This window comes from Saccopteryx leptura, chromosome 6, assembly GCF_036850995.1.
Source record: "Saccopteryx leptura isolate mSacLep1 chromosome 6, mSacLep1_pri_phased_curated, whole genome shotgun sequence".
NCBI lineage: Eukaryota > Metazoa > Chordata > Mammalia > Chiroptera > Emballonuridae > Saccopteryx > Saccopteryx leptura.
The window spans coordinates 164127976-164151820 of record NC_089508.1 but is presented as its reverse complement, the minus strand read 5'-3'; the positions used below and the strand labels follow the sequence as shown (position 1 = coordinate 164151820).

The 23845-nt window shown below is 55.0% G+C and overlaps 1 protein-coding gene across 7 annotated transcripts; it reads left to right on the top strand.

Moving 5' to 3' along the window:
* On the top strand, positions 1-23216 carry PCDH1 (protocadherin 1). Of its 7 annotated transcripts, XM_066344093.1 has the most exons (6): positions 7855-7982; positions 8155-9017; positions 11967-14162; positions 19558-19777; positions 20754-20792; positions 21975-22110. In XM_066344093.1, exons 1-5 carry the CDS (start codon positions 7898-7900, stop codon positions 20777-20779), a joined length of 3390 nt encoding a protein of 1129 aa, XP_066200190.1. In that variant the 5' UTR covers positions 7855-7897; the 3' UTR covers positions 20780-20792; positions 21975-22110. The 7 variants fall into 7 exon arrangements, with proteins under 7 accessions (XP_066200185.1, XP_066200186.1, XP_066200189.1 ...); XM_066344088.1 differs by lacking the exons at positions 7855-7982; positions 20754-20792 and adding an exon at positions 1-229 and having other exon boundaries at positions 21975-23216; XM_066344089.1 differs by lacking the exons at positions 7855-7982; positions 20754-20792 and adding an exon at positions 1435-1717 and having other exon boundaries at positions 21975-23216.
* The last annotated feature ends 629 nt before the right edge of the window (positions 23217-23845 follow it).

Genomic DNA, 23845 nt, shown 5'->3' with positions numbered 1-23845 from the left:
TAGCTGCTGGCTCCGCCGCCGCTGCCCCCGCCGCCGCCGCCGCCTCACACACTCGGGGAGCGGGAGCGCGGCGCGGACGCGGAGCCGCCGGGGCTGCTGCGCCCATAGCCAGCCGGAGCCGGAGCCTGAATCGCAGCGCCAGCCCGAGCCGTGCCGAGCCGCAGCCCGGGCCAGGGCTCTTAGTGGCTCATGGACTGCAAGGCCGGCGGCCGGCGCTGCCCCGAGGCGGGTAAGGATCCGGCGGCGGTGGAGGCGGCGGTGGCTCCCGGCCGGGAGCGGCCATGGCCGGAGGGAGCTGCGGGAGGGGCGCTCATCCGTACGAGGCCAAGGGGGCCCCGTTAGTGCTCAGAGCGCCGGGGCAGAGGTGGGAGATGCTGGAAGGTCGGAGTAGAGATTGCGGCCGGGGCACCCCGGCCTCCAAGGTCCGCGGCGAGAAGCAGAGAGAGGAGCGGGAGTGCTGAATCGGACCCCAGGTTTGGCGTCCCGCACCCATGCTCGCTTGAAGCCGCCAGGATAAGGAGACTGTAGGAGCTTGCGGGATGGAGATGGTTTTGGGGAAGCGCACAGCCCCCAGTTTTGGGGGGGTCCCCGAGGACGAAACAGCAAACCCCCTCATCCACAACGCGAGCGCGCGCGCGCACACACACACACACACACACACACACACACTTGTTGGGTGACCAGCTTTGCTCACTCAGGCGCTTCCAGATCCCCGCGGGCACCCTGAGGACCAGACCACAGACATACGTACACGCATACACACATCCGTTCATATGTGCACACAGACATACCTTCGGCACACCAGCGCCCACTGGGGCACCCTCACTAGCTCAGAACAACGCCTGCATGTTCAGCGGCAGGGACACACAACCAGTGTGACATTCGGACACATCACAATCTTGTGCCCTCATGTAGGAGTGTCAGGGCCACAGTTCGCCAGATGAACACTCAAAACCTAGCCTCACACATATATTCTTTTGAGAAATACACCCTAAATCAAATTATGTTACCTACTTCTTGGCCAGAACATAGGTACACATCACAAGTCGGCTTTCATCCCTGGACTACAACCACATAAACACACAACCCAGTGTCTCAGCACACGCGGTGAGGGCACACACCCTAACACAGCCAGTGGCACCTGCAGCAGTGCCTCACGATCACAAACACAACATCTATTGCTTCAGCTATCCTAACAGTGGTTGTCTAACACACCTTACAACAGAGTGTCACATTACACCTCGCAGTGCATACACACTCCCTCGGAGGCCAGATTCCCTCCGGCGTAGCCGGGCTGCCTGGCGAGCCCCTAGCGCCCCTTCACCTGAATCACATTGTTAGTGTAAATATCCCCGCAGAGAGAACCTGGGGGCCTGCGGACCGGCTTCCCCGCCGGCGCCTCCCCCACCCCCACTCCGAGGCTGGGCCGGCTGTGTATTCCCGGAACCAGCTGGACCAGGCTGGCCGCGCCATCCAGCCTCCCCGGGGCTCCAGGGCCCTAGGTCCCTTTGCAGAAGGTGCAAGCCTGGGGCGGTGTTTGTGATCCTCTCGGACCTTTAAGCTGTGTTCGCCGAGCCACCTGGGTCCCCAGCACACCTGTTCCCCTCTCACACCTGGGCACCCCCTCCGCGGGTTCTCGGCTGCAGGCCAGAGTCTTGAGCGCTGGCAAGGCCCTGGGGCCAGAAGGGAGATGGCAGCACACGCAGGAGCAAAAGTGGTAGGTGAGATGAACTGGCACCCCTTCCCCCCGACTATCCTCGGTAGCCCAGACTTCTGGCCTCAGTTTCCCCAGCAGTGGTTGGCAACTGTTCCTTCTAGCAGGAAATATTCGGGTCGGCTTTGAGGTCTTTGAGGATTGAGCGCGGGGCAAAGACCCCTTTTTCCGCTGGCCGCGAGATGGTCGAATTTATGGAATGTCCCCGCCAGGCCTGGCTCGCCGCTTTGTGATTCCGGCGCCGGGTCCCTCCCCGCCCCCTCCTGGCGCCCGCTGCGTGGCTCCAGCCCACGCGGGCTTGCGGGAGACCCTCAAAAGAGGCCAGAGATGCGGGGGAGGGGGAGAGATTCCCCGCAGCTGCCCTTGGGGCTGGGGGCGCCAGGGGCCCACAGGCCGAGGCGCGTGCTCATCCCGCGGCGCCCCCGCCTCTCCTGGAACCGCCTGAGCTCGAGGATGGTGGTGGATTAACTGCCGCCATCACCCCCTCATCCCCCACCCTCAACATTCCTGTGTTCTCTGGGAGGAGATGCCCCGCTCTCTGGGTGTATGCGGAGAGCGCCCGCTTACCACCGCGCTGTAGCCAGGGGCTGCCCTGGCCGGCAGAGCCCGGGGCGTCGTGCTGGAAGACGCAGGGAGCCTTCCATTACCTGCTCTGGGCCAACCCTCCTTTTCTGCCAGGAAAGAGGGCACCCAGGAGGTTTTTGTGACAGCCCAGAGGTCTGGGTGTGTGTCTGGGGAGGGGCAGAGTGTTACTTTCTTGACGTAGGGGTCTCGAAAGATTGAAAATTGTAATTACAACTAGACCAAGGCAAGGGGTGAAATTGAGGGGGGAGGGATAAGAAGAACCTCCAGAGACGGCGGGGCCCAGTGTGTAGGGGAGCAGGTCTGGTTTCCCTGCTTCCCCCGCACCACCCAATCCCCAGTTCTGAAAGGGATCAGCTGGAAAGGGGTATCATGCTGGTCTGGTGTCCTCCTGGCAGAGGACCTGCTGCTATGGCTGTTTCTTCGGGGGAGCTGGGCTAGACCCTGAGAGTGAGCTAACTGCTGGGAAAAGGGGGATGGAAGGGCTAGGGGAGGACCTGCAAGGGTGGGGGTGTGTGGCTGCGTGGGAATCAAGGATGAGCGGGAGAGGAGATGGAGGAGGCCCCTCTAATACAGACAGGGTGAGGGCTGCCCTGTGTTGAGCAAGGATTGTTGGTGCTGCAGGGAGAGATTCAACAATGTACTGAGCACCTGTCTGCCAAGGCCCATGGTGGGTGGTGAGGATGCAGTACAGTAGTAAGGTACAGACCATCATTGCCTTCATAGGTCTTCCCAGCTGGCAGGAGACTGATTTGTCTTTGAACCAGTGAGCACCTACTGTGTGCCTGATGCTGGGAATAAAATGCTCTAGTCAGTGATAAAGAGAGGTGTGTGTCTATTTATTTATATATCCTATACAATGTAACAGACCTTGATGCATTCATTTAATCCTCCCAAATAACTTCAAGAGGCAGGATTTATTTCCATTTCATAGCATGGAAATAGGTTCAGAAAGGTGTAGTCACTTGGCCAAGGTCACACAGCTAGGAAGTGGTGGAGCAAGGGTTTGAACCCTGACAATCTGATTGAAGAGTGCAGGTGTCTGGAAGCCCTGCAAAGACTAATAGGGGGTTGTGGGAGAGAAGGGAGAGAGGAGCTAAGGGTTGGCACTTGCTCACTGTGGGAGGTCCTGAACAGCTCCACCCCGCACAGTCCTGCTTGCTTGCCTTCCTTTCACAGACGTTCACTTTATCTCTTGGTGTTTTGTGCTTGGTGTGGGTGCCTGTTGTGTAACAGTGCAGAGGTGAGGTCTGGGGGTCTGGGACTGACCTGGTCACTGGGATATTGATAGCTGACTCCTAGGATTTAGTGTATCTGTGGCCACAACATTCGAAAGGAGTGGACCCTAGTCCCCGAAGTGGGCTGAAAATGAAGGTTCTAGGTGATCCCTCACCACTGCTCTCCTCTCTCCCCAAATATTGACACAGATGGTGTTTTTCCTTGGCCTTTCCTGGACTCTGCCCCCTCACACCTCACTGTGCTTTAGGTCTGAGAAGGATGAGTCAGTGTCCCTGCTGAGGCTCTGGCTTCTCAGGGTCCTGGGTGCCCATGTAACTGGGCAGAGGTGGGGATAGCCTGGCCAGGAAGGCAGCCAACGCTTGGGGAAGGGCAGATAAGGCAGTAACCACTTCAAAGGCTGCCATCCAGGACTAATGACTCCCAATAACTAACCGCGGGGACAAAGTTCAGGGATGGTGGGAGTAGGGGTGAGGAAGGCGGCCTCACTGCTGTTCCAGGCTGCTCTGATTCTCCCTGCGTTCTGGTCTCTGAAGCAGCCTGGGAGACTGGGAGTCCTTCAGTCCTTGAACCCTAGCCTTCTCTTTGTTTCCCTCTGCCTGGCAGGTTTGGCAGCTCAGGGGCGGGTGTGTGGTGTGTGTGTGTGTGTGTGTGTGTGTGTGTGTGTGTGTGTGTGTTGGGGTACATGGCTAACACCATATTATGGCCTCCATGCGTGGTTTCTATTGAATACTTCTCCTCGATCCAGCCTCTCCTCCAGACTCCGGCGTGGGAAAAGGCAGTCTTCTTTCTCAAACCCTGACTTCCTCTTAGTACTTCTGTGATCTAAGACAAGTAATTATTCTTTTTGAGCCACAATTTTTATCATCTGTACTGTGGAAAACTGTATAATAATAAATACTACTCACTTCAGAAGGTTGGGAGGATTAGATAAAATAATGTATGTAAATGTAGTAAAATCTCAGGGACCTGGTGATGACTGCAAAGATGATGGTAAAAGTAATGATGATAGGGTTTGCACTTCTTTCTCGACTCCTAGGATTTAGTATATCTCAAAGTTGTTCTCAGAAGTTCAGGGCCATTACTTCCTGCTGCCTGAGACTTCTCCAGGTCCTTTCCCTGGAATCAGAATTCCTAAGGGTGGGGCCTGAAAATCCTCATTTTAAAGAAACTCCAGGTGCTTTATCCGCCTAAACCCCTCTTCAACTCTTACCCCTACTTTGTGTACCCTCCCTCAACCCCGTTTCCCCCCAGAGTCTTCCTACCTTTCAGGAAATCCCCTCCCCCATATTCCTTTGTTGGATATTCCTTTGTTGTTTTCTTTCCAACTCAAAAGTTGGATACCACAGTCCTTTCCTGGCTCCTGTGCTGGCTGGAGGTAAGGGATCTCTTTGAGTGAGAGAGAGAAAGAGAGAGAGAGAGAATTGGGGAGAGGCATCAGAAACATGTGTTTGTGCTGCCTGGAGGCCTGAGGGGTTACAGCCCCAGGTTGTGACCCTGATGAAGGGAAAGAAGCCCCAGCTACAAATCAAAGTCACTCTAACTCTACCAGACCATGGGCCTTTGAATTTGTAGCCAAAATTTGTGATCATTTTTCTTGGAAAAATCTGAACTATAGTTTCATAAAATTTATAAAGGGGGAGGATGTGACCTAAAAAGCTTAAGAATCCTTGATCTGAAGAGAGAGAGTGGAGGCAAGCACTCAACTGCCTTATTTATCCTAGTTGTCAGGTTTAGGGTGATTCCCTTGTAACCCCCACCCTGCCAAGACTATTCACGGAACTGGTGCTCACAGTGATGCGTGATGTGGGGAAGGGCAGAATAAGGCACCCAGAGGGAAGGGAGTTCTTTGGAGACATGTGTGTAGGGGTTGAGGCATGATGGTAAGATAAGCCTGTGCCTGGTCAATGAAGGTAGAGGGGAAATGTCTAGAGAGTGAATCCAAGTGGACCATCAGATAAATTCCTCCCTCTTTTAAAGAGATTGAGACTGCAGCCGGGAACAAACATTTACTAATCTGATGAGACAGTCTACTTTAAGCACATTCTGAGAAGTGGCCAGGGAGGGGCTGTGCTCTGGGCGGGCTATGAAGAGGAAGTGAAGTGTTTGACTTATGTAAGGAATCTACATGTTCAGCGAGCATTTCCTGAGAGTCTACTATGGACCTAAACAGAGAAAGATTAAATTTAACCCCAGCTGGTTCTCAGAAGGAGAACTGGGCAGGAAAACAAGCAAGGGCCACGCCAAAAGTGCCAGGATAGGTTAAGCCTGGGACCTAAGATAATCAGTCATAGGAGCCCTTGTTGAGGGCTTACCGTATGCTGAGTCCGGGGTTGGGGTCTTGAGAATCTAGGAGTAAACAAAGCAGAGGCTCTCCTGCTCTCTGCTCAGTCTTGGAAGAAAGACAATTTGCAGATTATTTCCCAAACAACTCCATAACTACAATTGTATGTTGAGAAGCATTTGCTGAGTACTCACTGTGTGCTTAGCATTTAGCTCGTATGATTTCAAACTCCTTAGGAAGAAGGTAGTATGATCCCCATTTTACAGATTAGGAAACTGAGGCTGTATATCATTTGCTCAAGCTTATGCAGCCAGGAAGTGGGTAGCTGGGGTTAGTCCCAGACTATCCAATGTCATAGTCCCTGCTGTTCCACCCTGCTGTCGTACATTTGCCAGATGGATACAATCATACAAAACTGACAAATAGTCATTGAGTTAAGAACCGTTGTCAGCTTCACAATAGCAGACTGCATCTGTCCTGTTCGCCGCTGTGTCGCAGTGCCCAGGACGAAGCTTGGCACATTGTAAATGCCGAATAAATGTTCATTGACTGTATGAATGAGCACCTACAGTGTGCCCAGCTTTGTGAAGGATTATGGGTGGGGGCTGGGGCATGAGTGTAGGGAACCTCGTCTCTTCCTTGAGGATGTGTAGTGTTTGCCTGGAGCCTGGAGAGGCAGAGGACACAGGAATAGGTGCATAGTACCGGGGCTGAAGAGCATGGGCGGGTGGTGTCCCAGGCAGAGTGATTCATTGCTGAGGGATTGGGGCAGACAATAAGCGGCTGTGAGCTGGAGGAAGGAGAGGTCACCGTGGGCTGGAGAGGCCTGGAAAAGATTCCTGGGGCACCAAAGCCTGTCTTCAGGGGGGTAGGTGCGGTCTGTCATGGAGCCTGGGGTGGGATTTCCAGGTGTGCGGCAGGTATTCTGGGTACACATGGGGAGATGGGGAACAGAGATTGAACCTGAGCCTTTTGCTGAAGTGCTGGCCAAAGACTTCGGGTTTTAACAGAGGGGCTGGCCATGGTTTTGTTGGAGAAGAAGAGGGGGTCAAGACTGAGACAGAAGCTAGCAGGTCTGGCTGGGGTCTGCAAATGCACAGCCTCAAAGCTGGTGGGAGATGGGCCAAAGAGTGAGTCATTGTGTTGGGGTTCAGCTTGTGGTTGGCTAGGGCATTCGGAACTGATTGGAAGGATGTGGGGGTGGGCAGGGAAAGATGAGACCTGACCCTTAAGGTAGGGAGGAGCCAGGTATGAAATGGGGGCCAGATGTCTGGGGGATAGAGATCAAACAGAACCAAATGTTCATATTGAGAGACTCTGAGAAGGGGAGGGGGTGTGGTCAGGGAAAGGCTGGCGGTGTCATTGGCACCTCTGTCCCAGTTAGACCTGCTGGGCTCCCTGTTGCAAAGGACAGGTCAGAGCAGCACCCAGTTACAATTCCAAGGCTGGTTAGTCCTGACCACAGTCCTGACCCCAATCCTGACCTTCACTATCTTCCCCACACCTGCTGGTGTCCGCCCCTACCCCCCAGTGGAAGGCAGAGGGAATGGGGAGGAGCCCTAGGAACTGTATGTGTATGCATGCACGTGTGCTCAGGGGCACGTGTGTTTGTGGAGGGCTGACACCTGCTCTTCAACTCGAACTGTTTTCAGGCCTTAATTGGTACCCAGTTCAAGCTGGCCCTTCATGGGCATTGAGGGACATTGGGCATAATGGGTGATTTTTGTCAGACAAGGATTTGAGATATCGTACCTCATACACTACACTGACTTGGCATCTCAGAAGAGAGAAACAAGACATCATCCCTTCCAACCAACCTGAGTGCTGAGTGGCCCTCCGTGTGGTCAGTAATGAGCCAGGGTCTGGGGCGTGGAAAGGCTACCTGTGTCTCTTTTCTACCATGTGTGTTTGGGGGGGGAGTGTTCAAGGCCTCACCCTTCCACTAGCTGTCTCTATCTCAGTATCAGGGTAATTACCACGGGTGACTAAGGCAGGATGCTGGTGAGAAGGAGGTGTTGGGCAAAGCACTGAGTAGAGAGCAGGGCAGGAAGGAGGGAGTGTCAGGTGGGTCAGGGCGTTCCATGGGCGGGACTGCACTAGACCTGTTCCAGGTCCCTCACCGGCTCCTCCAGCTGGGGCAGACACCACTGCTACGCCCAGCTGTGGGTGAGACTCGGGGTTCTTGGGTCTGGAGTCAGGGTTCTGTGCTGGACTGAGCTCTCCTCTTAGAAGAGTAGTGTGGAGGGGAGAGGGGAGAGTGGAGGGCTGGCTCTGGGCAGCCCTCAGGGCCAGATTCCTCCCACTAACTGACCTCCTGTTTATCCTCTTCCCCCTGCAGCCTTCCTGATTCTGGAGCCTGCCAGGATGGGGCCCCTGAGGCGCAGCCCAGGCCCGGGGGAGCAACGGTTGCTGCTGCTCCCCTTACTACTGGTACTGCTACTGCTGCTGGCTCCATCCCCAGGCCATGCCATACAGGTCATGTACAAGGTGCCGGAGGAACAGCCACCCAACACCCTCATTGGGAGCCTCGCAGCTGACTATGGTTTTCCAGATGCGGGCCACCTGTACAAACTAGAGGTGGGCGCCCCATACCTGCGAGTGGATGGCAAGACAGGTGACATCTTCACCACTGAGACCTCTATTGACCGTGAGGGACTCCGTGAATGCCAAAACCAGCTCCCTGGTGAGCCCTGCATCCTGGAGTTCGAGGTGTCTATTACAGACCTTGCGCAGAATGGCAGTCCCCGGCTGCTCGAGGGCCAGATAGTGGTACAGGACATCAATGACAACACACCCAACTTTGCCTCACCGGTCATCACGCTGCCCATCCCTGAGAACACCAACATCGGCTCACTCTTCCCCATCCCAGTGGCTTCAGACCGTGATACTGGCCCCAATGGTGTGGCATCCTATGAGCTGCAGGCTGGGCCTGAGGCCCAGGAGCTGTTTGGGCTGCAGGTGGCAGAGGATCAGGATGGGAAACAGCCACAGCTCATCGTGATGGGCAACCTGGACCGGGAGCGCTGGGACTCCTATGACCTCACCATCAAGGTGCAGGATGGTGGCAGCCCCCCACGTGCCAGCAGTGCCCTGCTGCGCGTCACTGTGCTCGACACCAATGACAACGCCCCAAAATTCGAGCGACCCTCCTATGAAGCTGAGCTGTCTGAGAATAGCCCAATAGGCCACTCGGTCATCCAGGTGAGAGTCCCCTCCACCTCATTGTCTAGGTGACTCACCTTTAGAAATGGGACCTCACCCTAAGCTGGTGAGAATTCCCTTCACATAGGGGGAAAATCATAGGATACTGCAGGGAGACCTCTTGTCCCTAGCCCCAGCTGGGTGAGACCTTCCCAAAGCCCCAACCCACCCTAGCAGGTGATACTACTTGCCTCTATCAAGCTACTTCAGTGACAGTGACATAGCATGTGGCTGGTAATCCCCTATCCCCAAGGCAGAATCAAGTTGGGATATATCTCTGAGAAGTAAAACTCCCTCCCAAGTCAATCGATCTCCCCCCCCCACACACACACACAGCCACATGAGCTGAGCCGGAACAAGGGAATCACCTTTTGTCCAAGTAGAATCTTTCCAGACTAGAGAGTATCTGCCCAACCAGGAGCCCTTAAGCCAATGAGACTTTTCCTGAAGCTGGAGATGGAGCTTACTTTGCCCCCTTCCTCGACAAAGTCGGATGAGATCATTTTAGCCAGTGTCCTCAGAGTTCTAGAAAACTACTCAGATGTTTGTATACCGGCTTCCTCCACTAGGCACGGGGTGCCTTTGGGTGTGGGGTGCTTGGCACAGTGGGGGGTTTGGTTGCCTCTGCTGAAGTTCTCAGCACCCCTGTCCATGGGAACTGCCCCAGGGGCTGGGCAGCTTGGTAAGACCAGGGCTTGGGAGGGAGCAGAGAAAGCGTCCCTGCAGACAGGTGGGTGTATCTCCTACTGTCATCTCAGCCCTGGCTTCCCGCCAGTCCTGGCTCTTTTCTCCTTCCCCATGGGCTGAAGCTGTCTGTCTTTGATGTGAGGGAGCCGAAGAGAGCTAAGCCTGCCTGGACACCGTTACCCGTCCTAGGAAATCCTTCATCCTGTGTCTTCAAACTGAAGTGGGACATGGGGAGGAGTTTCAACCTTTTTCTTTTCTTTTTTTTTTTTTTTTAAAGAGGCTGGTGGACTGTAACCTGTAAAAGAGAGAAATGCAAAAGAAGAGAGACAGACAGTTGGGAATAATGAATAATAATAGTGTAGGTGCCAGGACTGCTCTAAATACATTATGTGTATTTTATCATTTAATCCTCATGGTACAAGGTAGGCATTATCCCCATTACACAGATGGGAAACTGAGCCCAAAGTGATTGGGAAACTTGCCTGATACCATCCAGCCTATATGTTCAGATCCCACCTTAACCATGCCAGGGGTCTGGTTTCAGAGCCTGTGTGTGTGTGGTTGCTAGCACCCCTGCCAGTGGGTAAAGCAGGAGAGTGGGGCAGAGACAAGACTGGAGGCGGGCAGGGCAGGGCAGCAGAGAGAGCGGGGGGGGGGGGGGGGAGAACCAGCAGTGGGAAAGAGGCAGAAAGAACTGAGCAAGGATGGAAGGGAAACAGACAGAAGTTGAGCCCTAGACAGACAAAGGGAGGTAAAATGCCATGAGAGGCAGCTAAGAAGCAGGGTGACCAGTGTAGAGACAGGAAGACAGTGGTAATCATAATGAAAACGTTGACAGATAGATCTATGGGGGGTGGATTGAGCGGTGAGGAGGAAGTTTGGCTTTCAGCAGGGTGAGAGTTTGGCTTACAGAGGTGAGCAGAGACCAGGGTAGCTGGGAAACCCTGCTGTCAAAAAGTCCTGGCAGGAAGGAGAGGAGACGAATAGTGGCTTGAGGGCCCATTAGGTGCGGTGCCCAGCACCGTGTTAACACTGATTTTCAGAGATGGACAGATAGGAGGATGGATGGTTGGACTAAAAGAAGGATCAGTGTTATATAGGGAGCACTTGCCAGGCAATGTTAGGCACTTATTATTCCATTTAATTTTTACTACAACCTCATGAAACAGGTTCTATTGTAACCCCATTTTATACATTTGTAGGCTGAGGCTTAGGGAGATTAAATAATTGGCCCAAGGACACATAGTTGGGAGTGGTAGAGCTGGGATTTGAATCTAGGACCCTTCTACTCTGCTCCCCAAAGCTCTGCCAAATTATGCCTGTCCCCTTCACCCCCCACCCCACCTGTCATCACATTGTTTAGTACCTACCTCATGGCCATTTCTACCTGGTTCCAGTTGTCAGCCCCCCCCCTCCCCGTGTGCATCTGTCGGTGTGGGAGGGTGTGCCCAATGCAAAGGGACAGACAGTTCATTGTTTGATGCTGGGAGCCCAGCCTGCTGCCAGCAGGCTCTGTGGCCTGCACCAACCCCTCCCTCCTGGCCGCAGGCTCTGCTGGATTCCTCAAGTTGGTGCCTGGCCAGTACCAGCCCAGTGGGAGGGGAAGAAGCTGCTGAAACAGGTTTTCCCGGTTTGACAGAACAGTGGCCTGGCCAGCTCCCTCTGACCCATATCCCTACCTGGCTGCTTTTAAAAGAAATCCCCTCACCTGTGTCTTCCAGGTGGACATGTGGGGCTCCACGCATGTGCAACCACACACGTGCACAAACACATAGACTTCCTCCCGTGATCACAATCACATGATCGCACGTGTATGTGCATGCATGTGTATTCACATATGTCATGCATACATACCGTCTCTACTGCTCACACCTTTCCAGCTCTTCAGGAGGCTTGAAGGTCAGTTTAACCAAGTGGAAGGGCTGTACTAGTTGGGCAACTGGATCCTCATTCCCATAGTTGGGTGGCTAGTGCGGGAATGATAAGTAGAATTTAACTCTGCCCTCTCCCGTCTCTGCTCGTTACTTGTAACCCAGTTGAAGAGTTGCAGACTGCACCTGTGCTCGTTAGGGAACCAGATCAGGAATGTGTGCCAGGGTGTCGGGATTGGGAAAGGGGCAGTACACGTGTTGCTTTTGGAAAGGGATCCGTGTTGGATCGGTCGTGTCTGTCGTGTTTGTTGAAAAAGCGGCAATGCATCCCTTAATTTGCTGTTCCAGACTAATCTGTCCCTCTTTCTTGCTTTTCGCCACTGCTCTATAGGTGAAGGCCAATGACTCAGACCAAGGTGCCAATGCAGAGATCGACTACATGTTCCACCAGGCGCCCGAAATTGTGAGGCGTCTTCTGCGACTGGACAGGAACACTGGACTTATCACTGTGCAGGGCCCCGTGGACCGTGAGGACCTAAGTACCCTGCGCTTCTCAGTGCTTGCCAAGGACAGAGGCACCAACCCCAAGAGTGCCCGTGCCCAGGTGGTGGTGACTGTGAAGGACATGAACGACAATGCCCCCACCATTGAGATCCGGGGCATAGGGCTGGTGACCCATCAAGATGGGATGGCTAACATCTCAGAGGATGTGGCAGAGGAGACAGCTGTGGCCCTGGTGCAGGTATCTGACCGGGATGAAGGAGAGAATGCAGTTGTCACTTGTGTGGTAGCAGGTGACGTGCCCTTCCAGCTACGCCAGGCCAGTGAGACGGGAAGTGACAGCAAGAAGAAGTACTTCCTGCAGACCACCACCCCACTTGACTACGAGAAGGTCAAAGACTACACCATTGAGATTGTGGCCGTGGACTCTGGCAACCCCCCACTCTCCAGCACCAACTCCCTCAAGGTGCAAGTGGTAGACGTTAACGACAATGCACCTGTCTTCACCCAGAGCACCACTGAGGTCAGCCTCCTAGAAAACAACAAGCCAGACGAAGTAGTGGCCGAGGTCACGGCCAGTGACGCCGACTCGGGCTCCAATGCTGAGCTGGTGTACTCGCTGGAGCCTGAGCCAGCTGCCAAGGGCCTCTTCACCATTTCACCTGAGACTGGAGAGATCCGGGTAGAGACCTCCCTTGATAGGGAACAGCGGGAAAACTATGAGTTGAAGGTGGTGGCAGCTGACCGGGGCAGCCCCAGCCTCCAAGGCACAGCCACTGTCCTCATCAATGTGCTGGACTGCAATGACAATGACCCCAAGTTTATGCTGAGTGGCTACAACTTCTCAGTGATGGAGAACATGCCAGCACTGAGTCCAGTGGGCATGGTGACTGTCATTGATGGGGACAAAGGGGAGAATGCCCGGGTACAGCTCACAGTGGAGCAGGACAACGGTGACTTTGTTATTCAGAATGGCACAGGCACCATCCTCTCCAGCCTGAGCTTCGATCGGGAGCAGCAAAGCACCTACACCTTCCAGCTGAAGGCAGTGGATGGTGGCGTCCCACCTCGCTCAGCTTATGTTGGCGTCACTATCAATGTGCTGGACGAGAACGACAATGCGCCCTTTATCACTGCCCCTTCCAACACTTCCCACCGGCTGCTGACCCCCCAGACGCGTCTTGGTGAGACGGTCAGCCAGGTGACAGCTGAGGACATTGACTCTGGTATCAATGCTGAGCTGACCTATAGCATTGCTGGTGGCAACCCTTATGGACTCTTCCAGATTGGGTCACATACAGGTGCCATCACCCTGGAAAAGGAGATTGAGCGGCGCCACCACGGGCTGCACCGTCTAGTGGTGAAGGTCAGTGACCGCGGCAAGCCCCCACGCTATTCCACAGCCCTGGTCCACCTTTATGTCAATGAGACCCTGGCCAACCGCACGCTGCTGGAGAACCTGTTGGGCCACAGCCTGGATACTCCTCTGGACATCGACATTGCTGGGGATCCAGAATATGAGCGCTCCAAGCAGCGCGGCAACATCCTCTTTGGTGTGGTGGCTGGTGTTGTGGCCGTGGCCTTGCTCATTGCCCTGGCAGTGCTTGTGCGCTACTGCAGGCAGCGGGAGGCCAAGAGTGGCTACCAGGCTGGTAAGAAGGAGACCAAGGACCTGTATGCCCCCAAGCCCAGCAGCAAAGCCTCCAAGGGAAACAAAAGCAAAGGCAAGAAGAGCAAGTCCCCGAAGCCTGTGAAGCCGGTGGAGGACGAGGACGAGGCAGGGCTGCAGAAGTCCCTCAAGTTCAACCTGATGAGCGATGCCCCTGGGGACAGCCCCCGCATCCACCTGCCCCTCAACTACCCGCCAGGCAGCCCTGACTTGGGCCGCCACTACCGCTCTAACTCCCCACTGCCTTCCATCCAGCTGCAGCCCCAGTCACCCTCAGCCTCCAAGAAGCACCAGGTGGTACAGGACCTGCCGCCTGCAAACACATTCGTGGGCACCGGGGACACCACGTCCACGGGCTCTGAGCAGTACTCCGACTACAGCTACCGCACCAATCCCCCCAAATACCCCAGCAAGCAGGTAGGCCAGCCCTTGCGGCTCAGTACACCCCGGCCCCCATCCCACCCCTACCATGGGGCCATCTGGACTGAGGTGTGGGAGTGACAGCAGGTGTGTCGGGCCTGCGTGCTCACCAGCCCATGTGAGGGCCAGTCCAAGCCAGCAGTGGGAGGTGGGACCAGAGATCTGGGGAGGCTGGGGTCCTGGTTGCCTCACCCAGGCATAGAGAGTCAGGTGGAGTAAAAACAGGGAGGGTGTGATCTCCTGCCCCCCCCACCCCCGGGAAAGGCCTGTGACTTGTCAAATCCCAGGACACTAGACCAGCAGCTGGGTCTTGCAGGTGAGGGCTGGTGGGCAGGTGAACAGAAGGATTTCGAGGCAGAAGGGGGAGGGAAATGAAGAAGTCTCCTCTAAACCTGAGTCTCCATCTGAGACCAGCCATGGTGCTTTCTGGAGGGAAATGGGAGTCCTGGGTCCTGATGGGTAACTGGGTGGGACTCTGTCAGGGAGGGGGCCTCCCCACTTGTGCCTTCTATGTGTACTGTGTGCCACCCTCTTCTCCACCCCAGGTTCCTGGGGCTGGGCCCCAGTTTCCCGGCCCCAGTCCCAAACACTTATCTTTAACAATAAAGTTCTCTATTTTTGGAGTTTTGGTTTCTTATTTTCCTGGAACTGAGAAAAGGAGTGAGAGAGACTGGAAATGGCCCTTTGTCCTTAGGTCCTAGCCCAGTTTTCCCATCCTTTCTTCCTGCCCCTTCCCACATCCTCGACCTGCCCCTCTAGCTCCAACCCTATCTTAATGTACTATCTTCCTGTTTACCCCATGTCCATGTCCCGGGGAAAGTGCCCTGCCAAGTAGCCTTCAACATGTCCCCTTCCCCCCTGTTTGTGAGGCCTTTCTCCTAGGAATGACGCCGTTCACCAAGAAAGGGCATGCATCCAAGTCCTGCCCTTTCACCACTGGCTGAGATTTCACCTTGCCAATCTGTCCGTATTGAGCAGCCTCTGACACAACTCAAACCAGAGCGCCTGCACCTGCTGGGGTGGAGTGCAGCCTGCCCGCCTCAGGTGAAGGCAGAGGAGTGCCTCTTGATTATATCAGCCACCTTCCCTCAAGTCAAGATCTTCCCAAGTCCCTTTCCCAGCCTCTTCATCCCAATACCACTGTCAACACCCAGCAATTAGCAGGCCCTGCCCTGTGTGTCCCCAGCAGATCACCATCCTGGGCTGCCTGGAGGGAGGGCCCAGGGAGAGGGGAGGGAATCCTTGAGTCCTTTGAATTGAGCTGTTCTGTATCCCCACTTTCAGGGTGCTTCCTGCTGCCTGGAGCGGAGGCATCCTAGCTGCCCCCTCCCTTCCTTCTGCTCCTTGCTCTGGCCACCTGGGTTGCTGGCTCTCCCTCTCTCTCTCTCCGTCTCTCACTTCTTGCTCTCTTGGGTCTTCCCTGGCTGTGCCTGAGGGGGAGGGGGCTAAAGTCTAGGTGAGGGGCCTCAGGTCCTGGCTGAGTCTCTGAGGCCAGAGGCAACCTCTCTCCATGGCGACTGAAGAGGCTTGAGACACTCCCAGGAGGTCCCAGCCTCCAGCTCTACTCTGATTTGTCCACAAACTCCCCCGATGCCCCGGGGGTAGCCCCAAAGTGAAAGCTCCTGGGGACTTTGGAGAGTGGGGCACGGGAAGCGAAATCCAGTTTCCTCTCATTTCTCCCGGACAAATTAGCATCTCCAGGGTGACCTCCAGCAACTCCTGACCAGTCATTTTTTTGTCTCTTTTGTTCCAACCTTGCTGCCACCAGCTCTTCCTTCTATGCCTTTAGCTCCTTCATCCTTTTTCTTTCCCAGAGTCTGAGGAATTATCCCTCACTTGGCTCCAATCCAAACCGTGCAGGGAGCCACATGGCATCCCTTCTCCCAACCTTCGGACTCAACCAAAGCACAGCACCATTGTCATCAAAACACAAAGGCTGAGTGCCTACTGTGTGCTCGGCATGGTACCAGACCCCGAAGAAAAATGGTCACATTTTTGCAAGATGTACCAGTGAGACGATGACGCAATTGAGAACGCGAAGTGTCGAGTGAGAAATGCCATAGTAAAACTTTTCCCAGCTTGTCCCACAGTGACTTCTGCTACTACTTGCTTCCTTTTTTTTTTTGAGTTTTTACTAGGTGCAACGTACCATGCTAAGCACTTTATGTGAATTAGCTCATTCAATGCTCATAACTCTTCGTGACATAACTCATTATAATGACCATTTTACAGAAGTGAAAACTAGTTAGTGATGAAGTCAGAATTCAAGCACAAAGCATCAGGAAATCTGATTTCCAAAGTCTGCTGTTAACCATGATGTGATAAAGTGGGGGGGGGGCTTCATGATCAAGTTAGTTTTGGTAGGAGGAGCTGCACTATCCCATTGTCCTATTAAAGGCTCTGCGAAGCCTGCAAGAAAGGGGGAAGCTGTTAGACTTTGTATAACTCTAGGTTTTCCAAATTTGACCAGAGTGCCCTCTCCCTTTCTTGGAGGAGCACAGTATGGGAAGACCTGCATAGGACATGGGAGTGGGCTCCTGGAAGGAGGATCTGAATCTCAGTGATAAGTAGGAACTGGGTAGGAGGTTTACCTTGTGAGCCAACTCCTGAGTCTGGAGTGATTATGACCAAGTTGGGGGCAGGGGGAAGGCAGGAAAGGGAGTATTCTGGCTGGAGGGGCGAGTATTGGAGAGGGCTGAGAGATGAGACTGGAAGAACTAGAGGTTGTGGAGAACACAGATGCCTTGCCAAAAAGTTTCTTAAGAGGAAATGAGAGTTCCGGAGAGCTTATGAGTTTTGGATGAACTGAGTTCTACAAAGTCCACTGGAATGGATGGCAGACTTAAAGGGAGTAGAGCGAAAGCTGCTGGATTGAAACCAAGATGGTGGCAATGGAGGTGATAGATGGATGGATTTGGCTGAATTTAGGGAGCAAAGACACATAAGACCTACGGTAATTGAATATGGGGGTAGGGATGGGGAAGGAGGGGAGAGCTACCAGGATCCCAGGTAGATAGACATCATCCTTCTGAGTCTGGGTGACCGGGTAGTGTAGAAGCTAAGTGGAGGAAAAGAACTTGGCTTCAGACATATCTAAAGGGCCAGTAGAGATAGCCAATTGGAAATATCCAGCAAGCGTCTAGAACTTCAGGCTATAGTTTGAGTGAGCTTTTGGATCTAGGCTTTCTAAGATTTAATAGGAAGCCTGACCAGGCGGTGTTGCAGTGGAGAAAGCGTCGGACTGGGATGCGAAGGACCCAGGTTAGAGACCCCGAGGTCGCCAGCTTGAGCGCGGGCTCATCTGGTTTGAGCAAAGCTCACCAGCTTGGACCCAAGGTCACTGGCTTGAGCAAGGGGTTACTCGGTCTGCTGTAGCCCCACGGTCAAGGCACATATGAGAAAGCAATCAATGAACAACTAAGGTATCGCAATGAAAAACTGATGGTTGATGCTTCTCAAGTCTCTCCGTTCCTGTCTGTCTGTCTGTCTGTCCCTATCTATCCCTCTCTCTGACTCTCTCTGTCTCTGTAAAATAAAAATAAAAATTAATAGGAAGTATTAAAGGAAACATTTGGTGTTGAGTAGGACCCAACCCTCCATTTTACAGAAAAGAATCGTAGGTAAAAGAGACCAAGTGACGGGCCTCATAGGCAGGATTGAAGCCTTAGGTGGCCAGGTACGGGTTCTGCAGGGAGGAAGGAAGGCAAGGGAAGCACCTGACAACCAGACTGCCCTGCGCCCCTCAGACTCCTTCTGGAGCTTGTTCACTCCAACACCAGGTGAACAATGGTCCTTTACAACCTCTCAGCCCCAAAACATCCAGGTCAGTTTTTGGGACCTGGTCTGTCATCACCCAGATCCTTCAGTGTTTTGGATAACAATATGGATCCTAAGAATGGTTGTCTCTTCCTGAAGATGGGGTGGGAGCCAAGCTGGGAAGGAAGGCAGTTCTGGGCTGCCTTCCCATCAGCTCCAAAGCGCCTTGTCCTGACAGCCTCCCCCACCCCAGCTGCCTAGAACGGGATGGCGATTACATGTGGTATCAGGAGGATGGGGCTGCAATCCCAGGACCACCTCTTTTGGGTATCTTGAAAACCTGCTATTGAGGGTTTTAGAGGAAAGACAGAGGGAGCCTGGGGACTCATCGGGAAGTCCCTGGGCCTGGACAGCTCCCACCTCTGGGGCCCTGGCTCTGCATTCTACATAATTCCTAATTTCTGGTTGGCAAGAAAACCGGTGGCGGTCCTACGTGGGTGTTTGGGTGACTGACTGGTTGTGCCAAGTGCCAAGCTGGGGTTGCCAGGCTCCTGGGGAGATCATTAACCCATGGTAGGCAGGCAGGGCTGGCTGGGAGCAGCCTGTCACAGTTCACGCCCCCCACCCAGCCCCAGTCCAAGCATCTAAATCCTGGCTCCACCAAGCCCGCAGCCCTTCCCAGAAGCTCCTTCCTGTTTCCAAGAAGGAGTCTATCTGAGGCCAGCCTTCTTAACCTCTGATGATGCTGATCCCCTTCTGCTATGCCCATGTCCTCTAGGGCCCTGCCCTCTATAGTCAATACTGTTTCCTGGTCTGGATGGTGAGGGACTTCCCATCGTTGCACTTTCCTGCCCCAGTGGGTGGTGGTTTGTTATCTGGCTCCCTTCCGTCTTCCCTCCCACCTTTCCCCACTCCTAGGCCTCTCTGGGGGGGGACTGAAGGGGGTGAAGGGATGGGGGGACTGTGGTAGCAGACTCTGCGGGGGTCCTGAGGCTACCTACAGCATTACACCAGGCGGAGGAACAGGATCAGAAAGAGGTTGGCTTCTCATTTGATTGGAGGCAATGGGAAGTTACAGAGCAATGAGACAGGTGAGGAGCTGGAGTTTGGGGGGTGCTATTTGGAAACCAGGGGACAGTTGTATTGGTGAGCTGTTTTGGAATTAGGAGTCTGTACTGCTTTTAGGGAGCTGTTCTAGAAATTGGAGGCTTGCTAGTGTTTAAAGGCTATGCTTGAATTAGGGGATTTGGCTGATACTGTGCTAACCTGGTGTCGGCTGTTCAGGAATTAAAGGGAGGCTGCGCCAGTATCGGGAGGCTGTGCTCTAACAAGTGGTTGTACAGGATTAGGCTTTATTGTGGTGGCCTGGGGGCTATAATAACATTGGGGCCTATGCTGTGTTGGGAATTTCAGGATGTGGTCTTGGCTGTACTGGGAGCTGTCTTAGACTTAAGGGGAAGGCCTCTATGGGGGTGTGCCTTCTGGGGGCTATGCTGTGCTAAGGGCTGGGCCTCTTCATGGTTGCTGCTGAGGGGGCAGGAAGATCTGGGAGTGGGCTGGGCGAGGCTGGGGCCTGGTGTGGTGGGCCCCAGAGGGCAACCTGGCTGGCCAGCAGTAACAAGTTCTCTCCCTGCAGTTACCTCACCGCCGCGTCACCTTCTCAGCCACCAGCCAGGCCCAGGAGCTGCAGGACCCATCCCAGCACAGTTACTACGATAGTGGTCTGGAGGAGTCTGAGACGCCGTCCAGCAAGTCATCCTCGGGGCCCCGACTCGGTCCCCTGGCGCTGCCTGAGGATCACTATGAGCGCACCACGCCCGATGGCAGCATAGGAGAGATGGAGCACCCCGAGAATGGTGAGGCGCGTCTGCATGGTCAGGGCACCCCAGGAGTGAGCAGAAGCCAGAAGTGGTGACGAGACCTTAGAAATATCCTCCATTTATTGAGGATATTCGTTGTATGTTTATTAGTAATCACTGTGCGGAGTGCTTTCAGGTGTATGTTTATTTAATCTTCACAACCACTCTGTGACCTGAGAACATTATTGTGCCCACTTTACAGTGGAGGAAACTGAAGCTCAGAGAGGATGAGTCACTTCCCACAACCATGCATAGAAAGTGACAGATATGGAAGGGATTCACACCCAGGCTTCTCTGACTCCAATGGCCTGGCATTTAGCACTATATTATCCTGCCTTTCTGGGGCCTGGACCCATAAGAATGGTGGCCAGAGGGCTCAGATAGTAGAGATGGAAACTTGAGGGGACCCTGAGGTGAAAAGGGTCCCATAACAGGATCAGAGGGCCTTGAGAAAAGGGAGGGGACATAGGGGGATCTCAGAGAAGGGTATCATTATCCCCTGGGGGGAGGCGCACGAGCAGGTTTGGCTGAGGAAAGGGAGTGGGGAGGTCTGGGAAGCCAAGAGGCTTGTCTGGGAGGGGTTAGGAGGGGGATGGCAGAAGGAAGGTGCTGGCCGGAGCAGAGGTCAGTGTGGGCACGTGTGATGGGTGTGCTGTCAGAATGTATGTGAGTAGTGTGTGTGAGTGCGTGTGTGAGTGCGTGTGTGTAGGCATCCATAGCAGCCTGTGGAGGGACAGACTGAATAAGCCTCCCCTTGGGATGGACGGACTCCCCGGCTTGGAGCTGTCCTTGGGATTCACCCCCTCCCTCCGTCTACTCTCCCAGCCTCTAAAAGATGAAAAGTTCCAGCCCCAGCACTTAGGCACCAGGCCCTGTCTAACCTCCCAGGCCCCGGGTCTCAGAGTGCCCTCGCCCCCACCCTGCCCTCCATGCTCTGTCTCATGCCCGTCTCGTCCTTTTTGTGCCCGCGCAGAGCCGGCTGGTCGGAGCAGGCCCTGAGGCGGAGTGCCAGGTATGTGGGAGCTACTCTGGGGTCTGGGGGACTTGGCCCAGCACCCCACCCCACCCACCCAGTGCCCGTACTCCGCTCCATGCCACCGTGGGTTCCCTAACTCTGCTCTGAGCTTAAGAGCCTTGGCGCTTTGAGGGTTAACAATAGAGCTGTCCCCTCCTCACTGTCCATTGGCTGGAGGCCAAGCCAGGTGGGTGCTGTTGGGAGCCCCTGCCCCAGGCGGTCAGTCACAGTCCCTGAGTGGGGTCATGGCCTGGTACTATCCCTGAGCGAGAGCGGGACAGGGGCAACTGTGACAGGAAGTGCTCCTGGCCTAGCTGTTCCCGTGGAGACCCTGCTGCCCAGCAACCACACTGGCTACCGCTGATGTCAGGCGGCCAACTCCCGTTCCCGTGGGTGTTCTGGGCAGGGAGCCGGGGCAAGGCCAGGGGTGGTGGTTGGTGTAGGGGACTGGAGTGAGGTGGGGAGGTGCTGCATGAGCGTGCTTGTGTGCGTGTGTGCTTCTATGTGAACTCCCCATGCAGAGGCTTGTCTCCTCTCCCTGGCTATAAAGCAGTTGCTCTGGGGTGGGGTGGGCTTCCAGGATGGCTGGGAGCATGGTGAGGCTTGAGGGGGTTCAGAAGGAAGGTATGCACCATTTGTCTGAGGATAGGGATGCCCAGTGTAGATTTGTGTGTCCGCCCTTATCTGAGCGCAGGTGTGTGGGTGAATTTGTGTGTGTGTGAGAGCAAGAGTCCTTAAATGAGGCTGGGGGTTTCCTCATCCCTACTGGATGGTACATTTGCATGTCTAAGAGTTACATGACGGAGTGAGTTGAATTGGAGTGAGTTGAGTTGCGTGGGTGAGTTGTGTGTTTGTGCACCTGTCTAAGAGCAGATTTGGTGGGTGTGATCAGAGCTGGAGGGTGGGTGAGGATGGAAGGGATGTGTCTATTTAAGGCTAGTGTGTGTGTGTGTGTGTTTAAGGCTACAGTGTGTGTGTCTGTGTGTGTGTGTGTGAGAGAGAGAGAGAGAGCGCATGTAGTGGATGGTGGGAAGGCATGTGTCTATTTGAGGGTGTGTGCCTCTGAGTTGAGTGGGCAGAAAGGGATGTGCACCCCTGTTCTAGGTGCCAGTGGGGGGCCATGGAACACAGCTTTGCAAGGCCACCCTACCTGATGTCTGTCCTCACTCTGTTCTGCAGACCTACGCCCTTTGCCTGATGTCGCAATGACGGGCACATGTACCCGGGAGTGCAGTGAGTTTGGTCACTCTGACACATGCTGGATGCCTGGCCAGTCATCTCCCAGCCGCCGGACCAAGAGCAGCGCCCTCAAACTCTCCACCTTCGTGCCTTACCAGGACCGAGGAGGGCAGGAGCCCGCGGGCGCCGGCAGCCCCAGCCCCCCAGAAGACCGGAACACCAAAACGGCCCCTGTGCGCCTCCTGCCCTCCTACAGTGCCTTCTCCCACAGTAGCCATGATTCCTGCAAGGACTCGGCCACCTTGGAGGAAATCCCCCTGACCCAGACCTCGGACTTCCCACCCGCAGCCACACCGGCATCTGCCCAAACGGCCAAGCGCGAGATCTACCTGTGAGCCCCCTTCTGGCCGGTGGTCAACCCCTCGTCCAGCCGCCGGCCAGCTCCCAGATAGGCCCATTCCAGGGCCCCACTCCTGACCCCTCTAGTGTGGACTTCCTGGCCAGGGCCCCAAGTAGTGGGTGGGTACTGGCTTAATGACCACACTGGCCCTTCTCCCATGCAGGGTCCGGGTCCTCTCCCTTCTCTTCAGCCCCCAGGGAGTCCCACTTCCCCTTGATGGGGCTTTCCCAACTGATGCCCAAGAGGGCTGTTCTACAGTGACGAGGCTCCCATCCCTCGACTTCCAGGGAGCACCCCCTCGCTCGGGCAGATGGTGGAAACAGGGGTGGGCCACACGCTTTTAAGTACGTTTCTCCCGCACGGCCGACCAGGGCGGGGATAGGACGTCCCCATTCGAGCACTGAAGCAGGGCTGAACTGGGGAGCCCCTCTCCCTGGGAACTTCCAGAGGAAACTCCTGACCACCAGGGGCTCCCTGAAGGGCTTTTGTTACCAAAGGTGGGGTGGGGATGGGGATGGGAGTGAGGGGGAGACCTTGTCTTCCCATACCACTCCTGGGCTGACATGCCTGCCCGCCACATGCCCATGCCTATTCCATCGGGGCCCCCTTCCCTGCTGGTCATGCAGTGTCTGTATATAAGGACCTTGGAATGATGTCCCTATTTCTGCCTGATTTGCAACTTTTCTTGTTGATGTTGTGTTGTCTTGGGGGACCCCTCTGGGGGGGGACCTGCCCTGTGTCCCCTACGTCCTGCCACAGTGCAACCACCCGAGGCCTCTATTGTTCCATGTTGTAAATACCCCTGAGGCCACGGTGGGATGGGGGTGCAGGCCAGGGAAACAACGGGGGTGGGGTGGGGGTGGGGATGGGGGTAACATTTGCCTATCAGCAGAGCTGGGCTTTTATTTAATTTTTTTTAAAAAATACAAATCTCTATTTTTTTGGAACTGTTGCGCTGTGCCCTGGGGGGAGATCCCCGCTCAGGCTGGCCCCCCCCCACACCCAGATGAGCATCACAGAGGGGCCCTGAGGCTGTGGGGGACAGCTAGACAGGGGTGGGATGACTGTGCCTCTGGCCTGGTTGGGTGAGTTGGGAGCAGGAAGGTTTGCTCAGGGGGTGGCTGATTGCTGCCCCCAATAGGGGGGACCTGCACCCTGCTTCTTCCCTGCCCCCCACCCCCCAGCCCCTGCCATGACTGACCCGTCAGCCTGTAAAACCACCATTGCCTTGATCTCGGGGTGGGAAGGGCTGCCTCAGGGCACCCTGGGCTCCTGGCCCCCTTCTTCCATTGGGCTTCCCTTTGCCAGGGTCAGGGGTCCCATGGGGGAGTGGGTAGGGAGATTGGGGGCAGAGAAGCCCAGTCAGCCATGATGAGGTGGGAATCTTTTTTTTCACCTCAGGGGGCCAGGGTGTGAGGGGCATCCTGTAGAGCCCCCATCTCCCACTGTGGCCATCTCAAAGCCTCAGTCC